The following is a 7500-nucleotide window of genomic DNA, read 5'->3' as shown; positions in this document are numbered from 1 at the left end:
TGTGGCCAATTCAACTGAAAATTCTTGATATAGCTTGATGGGGAGGTCAACTGGAGTGAGGAAGCGTTTTGATTTGAGCTTGAGTAACTTGTTGGCAACCTTGTGCTTGTGAACTGAGATGAGTGAGGCAGATGTGGATTGAGGTCTAGGCTGAGCAGGAACTGGCAGATGTTGGCAAAATGAATATTAATGGCCTCAGGTGCTTCCGAGGCGGGTAGGTGGGCCACACCTGGAATGGAAGCGGTGGTCTTGTTTAATTCGCACAGGTCGTGGATCTTGGTGTATCACCTGCTGATATTTTCCTGTTTTAGTCTGTGAATCTTGTTGGGGTAGTAAGAAAGCTTAACATCTTGATTTCGTGTATAACTTTATTGCGGAGATGCTTGAAAAGTGGGGCGTTGGTGAAGAAGGATGTGTTGCGTTGCTGCATGAGCCGCTTAATCCTGGGTGTAATCCAAGGGGCATCTGATGGGTGGAGTCGCAGAGGTTTTTTCAGGGAAGAAGTGATGGCATGCTTTGGTGATGTTTTTTTTTTTTTGGGGGGGGGTACTTGATTCAGTAGTCATGGACGTTGTCGGTGTCGAGTACCTCAGTCCAAGGGTGTTGTGTAACCCACTGGCCAAACTGCGGCATAGTTGAATCTGTTAGGGGTCAGTAGGTCATGGCGACACTACGTGTGGGACGTGAGGTGGAAGGTGCCGGCGACCACAGAATGGAGATGTGGTTACTGCGTCCCATAGGAGGGAGTGTCTGAAGGGAAAGGTAGTGCTTGGTGAGGTCAGTGAGGATGAGGTCGAGGGTGTTTGTGCCGTGGGGAGGGAAATCCACTACCGGAATGAGATTCAGCTGTTCTGTAATCTCACTTATGTTTACCTGATTAAAATCACCACAGACAACAGCTTTGACATTTAGTTTGTTGATAGTACTGATGATGATGATGACTTCATCTAGTTTGTTGTTGAGGGATGTCACGTTGGATAGTAATACTGAGGTTAGGGCATACCATAAACGAGGCACTTCGAAGTGCTTTCAGGTCTTGTCCTGCTTAGGGGGCTGCTTTCTTCCGTAAGGTTGTGGTAGTTGTCGTAAAACAGGGGTAGCATGGAGACACCTGAGTCCATTATGAAAGTGTATTTACGGTACCACAATACACAACAAGTGTAAACCGAGCGAAACGAGAGGCAGGAGGCGTAGCGTGTCGCCTCAGGCGGCGGCCGAGCGAGGACTGAGGGGAAGGACGTGACGTCAGACAGAAAGGGAGTATGGGAAAAACAAAGGACATGCTAACATAAGGTAGTGATCACATGTCTTCACTATAGTAGGGGACCACGGTGGGGATAAGGAACAGGCTGACCCAGACTGCTCACGGGAGCGCCAACGTGCGTGTGTGTGTGTGTGTGTGTGTGTTATTAATTTAGTATTCCTGGGAAGCCATTTGTATGCGGCCGTGTTGTCACAAAGTTTGGCGAGTACAGACAGGGATTGAAGACTCTATGTTGATGTTCTAGGCTCTCTCTCTCTCTCTCTCTCTCTCTCTCTCTCTCTCTCTCTCTCTTTTTCTTCTTGTCAATAGTTTTCATGTTTTTCTGTGCTTTCTTTATTTTCATGACTTTTCCCATCTTTTCTTTTGTTTTACTTATTTTCTTCCCTCATTTCCTCTTAAGACCTCTCTTCTTTACGTTTCCTCTTTTCTTTTTCCTTTTCTTGTTATTCCTTCTTTTCGTTCATTTTCTCTGCTTTTATCGTCTTCTTTTGCTCGCCTTACCTTTCCTCCCTCCTTTTATAAGACACTTCTTGACTTTTCTTCTTTCATTCCAATTTTTTCCTTGTATACCTTTATTTATTGTTTCTTTATCCTTCCCTTCTTTTCTTAATCTGTTTCTTTTCTCCTCACGTATTCATTTGCCACCGCCTTTCCTTATCTTACTCTCCTTTCTCTTAATGATTCTTTTTCTCTTTCTTTCTCTCCTTCTTACTTTATTTCTCTCTTTGCCCTAACTCTTTTCTTCTCTTTCTCTCTTTCCTTATCTTCAACGCATCCATCAAGCAGTCACCTCAGTCAATCAACTAATCAACTAATCAAGCACTTAATCAATCAATCAATTAATCCTAATCACACTTTCTTTTTTACCTATTTTAATATTACATACATAAAAGATTAGAAAAATAAACAATTCATCCATCTTTCAGTTATTTCTGTCTGTCTCACTCACACACGGTCACCCAGCATTGTATGTCTTAATGCTCGTGATCCTGGCAATGTCACTGCTTTCTTTCATGTGCGGTGGCTGAACAGTACCCGCCGTGGCAGATTTTCGTAAAGGACTCCTCCGGACGGGTAGTGAGGAAGAGGGGCTCATGTTCGAGGTGCTGAAGGAAATGGGCTCTAAACTCAATTTTACGTAAGTCCCAGAGAGAGAGAGAGAGAGAGAGAGAGAGAGAGAGAGAGAGAGAGAGAGAGAGAGAGAGAGAGAGAGAGAGAGAGAGAGGGAGGGGGGATGTGTGTATGTGTGTGTGTGTTTTCTGTATAGCTTGCACTTGAGTTTATTTCATATGAATATTAAAAAAGAAAACTACACAATAACATCATTCATCTAATATCACTTAAAATTTCACTTAACTTCAGCCATTTTTCAAAACACTGCAGAGAGATCAAGTAATAATAACATAAAGTAATCATGGACATACCAAATATACCAAATCTCAACTACGTAAGATACTTTTTCACCCACTATTCCCATCCCATTTCCTTTCTTCAAACCGCATTGTGCCTCCCTTCAGATACGTGGTAAGACCTCCACCTGACGGCCAGTGGGGTGTCATGGACGGTAGCGGCAACTGGAATGGCATGATGAAGATGGTGCAGGACAAGGAGGTGAGTTGCCGCCTCAGGGTGTCGATGGAAGGAAGGGGTCAAGTGGTGCAGTGAAGTGTGTGTGTGATGTCTCGAAGGGTACTGGTGGCTGGGTGTGAGTTAAACTAATTGAGAAGAGATGGTGAGAGAGAGAGAGAGAGAGAGAGAGAGAGAGAGAGAGAGAGAGAGAGAGAGAGAGAGAGAGAGAGATGCCTTTCATGTCTACAAACATAAAAAAAAAATATGAAAGAGCAAAAAAAAAATAAATAAATAAAAATAATCCATTACAACACAACCACGAAAAAACAACAACAAAATAACACAAAACACAGAACAGCAAACAAAAAAAAAAAAACGAACCCCACCAAGCCCCCCCTACCTATGCCTCCTGCAGGTGATGATGGGCGTGGCAGCCTTCACAGTGTCAGACAAGAGGATGAGGGCAGTTAACTTCACGTCTGCCATTGACCTTCAGCCCTACACCTTCATGATCGCCCGCCCCCAGGAGCTGTCCAGGGTCATGCTGTTCATGGAGCCCTTCGCTAATGACGTGAGTGGCCGCCCTTTGCCAGGTGTCTCAATAAACTAAGGGTTTCGGATGAGAGAAAACTGAGACGTGTTTTTATTTTATTTATTTATTTTATTTTTTTTTTTTTAGTGGGAGTGGTGGGTTGTGGTAGTGGTGAGGTGTGTGTGTGTGTGTGTGTGTGTGTGTGTGTGTGTGTGTGTGTGTGTGTGTGTGTGTGTGTGTGTGTGTGTGTGTGTGTGTGTGTGTGTGTCTGTTCCTAGCTAAATGGCTAGGAATGTGTGTGAGCGTGCGAGTGTGTGTGCATGTGCATGCCTATGTAAGTGTACACACAACTCAATGAGGAATGGAAGATAAACACAGGACACTTAAGTCTCTCTCTTACTTTCTCTTCGCCTCTCTCTCTCTCTCTCTCTCTCTCTCTCTCTCTCTCTCTCTCTCTCTCTCTCTCTCTCTCTCTCTCTCTCTCTCTCTCTCTCTCTCTCTCTCCTAGTAAACGTTATGAGAAAAATTCTATGTTGACAAAATTAGCGAAATTACAGAGAATTACACACACACACACACACACACACACACACACACACACACACACACACACACACACACACACACACACACACACACACACACACACACACACACACACACACACACACACACACACGGAGAGAGAGAGAGAGAGAGAGAGAGAGAGAGAGAGAGAGAGAGAGAGAGATTACAATTTCCATCTATGTACTTGCTTATCTTTTATGTTTTTGTAGTTATATATTTATCTATTTATTAATATATTTATACTCTTGTTTTTCATTTTTTATTTCGTGTATTTCTTCAACAGGTAATCTATGTATGTGTGTTCAGGTCTAATAAATCCACCCTGGACTCTAATCTACAATACTAAATTCTTCCTTATACATATACACACTTCCCACTGCACTGTAGTACAATATATACTTTTCTTTCGTAATAGTCAAGTTTCTCTTTTCACTTTTTTTCTAAGCAATATTTTTTGTTTTTATTGTTGGTTTTAGTTGTGGTGGTGATGGTGGTGGTTGTGGTGGTGGTGGTGGTGGTGGTGAAGATGATGGTAGTGGTGGTGATGGTGATGGTAGTGATGGTGATGGTGATGGTGATGGTGGTGGTGGTGATGGTAGTGGTGGTGATGGTGATGGTGATGGTGGTGGTGGTGGTGGTGGTGGTGGTGGTGGTAAAGGTGATAGTGGTGGTGGTGGTGGTGAAGGTGGTGGTGGTGGTGGTGGTGGTGAAGGTGGTGGTGGTGGTGGTGGTGGTGAAGGTGGTGGTGAAGGTGGTGGTGGTGGTGGTGGCTTACTTAGATTGCAGCGATTTTTATGGTTGTAATTTCATTTATTCGCCGATTCTTTCCTTCTTTTCCCAACCATTTTTCATTCTGGTTTTCCTTTTCTTTCTTTTCTTTGTTTGTTTCTTTCTTTTCTTTGTTTCTCTTTTTTTCTTTATTCATATCTATTTGCTTGTTGTTTTCTTTCTTCCCTTTCTGGATATCAGATACACACATTCCGGTTTACATGAATTGTTATATATATCACCATCTGGTTTTCTATTACCCTTTCCCTTCATATTTTCTCTTTCAGTCATGTCATTCATTAACACGTACAATTTACGAAGGCATCTGTTATTCATTGTCTTTATTTCCCTCCTTCATTCCTTCCTTTCATTCTTTAACACAGCTGACCAAAGTATCTGCCATTTTTTACCTTGTTTTCTCTCTCCTCGCTCCTTCTTTTCCTTTCTTTTTTTTTTTTAATGAGTAGTGACGTCACAAACTCAAGCAAACCTCATGTCTATAAATCGAACATAAATTGATACGTTGACTAATGAATTTGTTTATATTGAAAACTGCGCAAAGACTGAGAACTGAGGATGTTATTAAGACAGCTTGACAAATACTGATACTTATATATTCTTTTTTTTATTTACGTATTTATTTACTTATCTTTCGTAGAATATAACTCATTTTTTTGGTAACTGCGCATATTTTTTTTTTTTTTGCTTAGTACAAAACACACACACACACACACACACACACACACACACACACACACACACACACACACACACACAGTAATAGTCAAGTTCTATTTCGTTATTATCTAATTACCTTTTTTATGTTTCACTTCATTGGTATTACTTTCTCGTTTTATGGTCGAGAGAGAGAGAGAGAGAGAGAGAGAGAGAGAGAGAGAGAGAGAGAGAGAGACTTACCTTCTTTCTTCCCTCCCTTCCTTTCCCCATTCCAATTCTCTTTTTTTCTTCTCCCATTCTTTTACTTTTCATTTCTTCTCTTCTCCTTCCCTCTCCCTCTCGCTTCTCTCCATCATCCATCCCTTCTTACATTTATCTATCCATCTATCTATTTGTCCATTCATCTCTTTACCTTCTTATCTATTTATCTATCTGTTTATCAATCAATCAAACAATCAACCAATTTATCTACCTACCTTCCTACCTACCTACCTACCTACCTACCTACCTACCTACCTACCTATCTATCTATCTATCTATCTATTCATCTATCTATCTATCTATCTATCTATCTATCTACCTACTTATCTTTTCATATCGATTTATCTCACAGACGTGGATTCTTATCGCCATCACCGTTGCTATCATGGGTCCTATCCTGTTCTTCATCAACCGCAGCTCGCCCTACTACACTTACTACGACCTGTACGACGGCAAGGGTCTGTTCAAGCTACACAACTGTTCCTGGTATGTCTACGGTGCCATCCTGCAGCAGGGTAAGTACTGGAGCTGTGACGTTAGGTGTTGAAGGATGGATTTGGATTGAGGTATAGAAAAGGTGATGTAAAAAGGAAAGAGGAATGAAGTATTGTATTTAAGTGTAAGCTGTGAAGGGAGAAATGGATAAAGTTACAAAGAAAAGATGTTAAAAGGGAATGAGATTAAAAAAAGGCGGTATTGAAGCTTTGTGAGTTACGAAAGAAGAAAGGTCTGGATTAAACTATGAAAGGGTTGGAATAGGAGAGGAGAATAAGATGATGGAAGCTTGTGTTAGTGTTTTAAAGAGTGAAAGACGGGTTTGGATTGAGTATAGAAAAGGTGATGCAAAAAAGGGAGGAGGAAGGAAAGCGGAATGAAATATTGAAGTTTTAGTGTAAGCTGTGAGGAAGAAATGGATTAAGGTACAAAGAAGAGAGACTAAAAGAAAATGGGATTATAAAAGGGGTATTGAAGCCTTGTGAGTTGCGAAATAAGAAAATGTTCTATTGAATAATGAAAAATTGGGTTAGGAGAGAAGAATAACATGATGGAAGCTTGCGTTAGTGTTTTGAAGGGTGGAAGAGATAGAGCACTGAGAATAAACGAGTAATTTCAATCTTGTTTTCGTTTTCTTTTTATTCGTCCTTTTTTTAACATTATATCGTTTTCCTTCCCTTTTCTTTCTCTCTTCTTTTTTTTTACTCGCCAGTCTCGTTTTTTTTTCATTTTTTCTTTCTTTTTTCTTTCTTTTTTCTTTCTTTCGTTTCTGTCGTTACCTTTCTACATAATCTATCTTTCTGTCATAATCTATCATAATCTTTCTTTTCTGTATAATCTTGCTTTCTATCTTTTTACATGATCTCGCCTTCTATCTCTATTTCTACATAATCTTGTTTTCTATATTTCTTTTTACATGACCTCATTTTTATCTTCTTTCTACATAATTTTGTTTTCTCTTAATTTTATATAATTTCGTTTTTTTCTACATAGTTCAACCTTATACCATCCTACATAAATTCGTTTTCCTTCTACATAATTTCGTTTTCTTTCTTTCTACATAATCTCGTTTTCTGTATTTTTTTTCTCCACGATCTTTTTTCTTTCTTTCTACATAATTGTTTTTTTCTGTTTTCTTTCAACATAATCTCATTTTTTTTCTTCATAGGTGAGTTTTCTCTTTCTACATAATCCTGTTTTCTCTCTTTATTTAATCGCGTTTCTCTTTTCTTTTCTTTTTTTACATAATCTTTCCTTTCTTTTCACACAATCATGCTTTCTATCTTTCCCTACACAATCTCGTTTTCTATCTGTCTTTCATCATAAACCCATTTTCTCCTTTACTTTCTGCATAATCCCGTCTTCT

At 40.0% G+C, this 7500-nt stretch overlaps 1 protein-coding gene across 1 annotated transcript in view; it reads left to right on the top strand.

Annotated features, from left to right (window-relative positions):
• The window catches only part of LOC123515671 (ionotropic receptor 93a-like), a 66968-nt gene that overhangs the window by 51949 nt on the left and 7519 nt on the right, over window positions 1-7500 (top strand). Inside the window, 5 exon segments of the mRNA XM_045274496.1 lie at window positions 2297-2342; window positions 2345-2402; window positions 2782-2875; window positions 3249-3404; window positions 5992-6154. Coding sequence (XP_045130431.1) covers window positions 2297-2342; window positions 2345-2402; window positions 2782-2875; window positions 3249-3404; window positions 5992-6154 — 517 coding nt within the window.

This window comes from Portunus trituberculatus, chromosome 39 (genome assembly GCF_017591435.1).
Source record: "Portunus trituberculatus isolate SZX2019 chromosome 39, ASM1759143v1, whole genome shotgun sequence".
NCBI lineage: Eukaryota > Metazoa > Arthropoda > Malacostraca > Decapoda > Portunidae > Portunus > Portunus trituberculatus.
The sequence above is the reverse complement of the archived record's forward strand: the minus strand, read 5'-3'. Positions and strand labels throughout refer to the sequence as shown.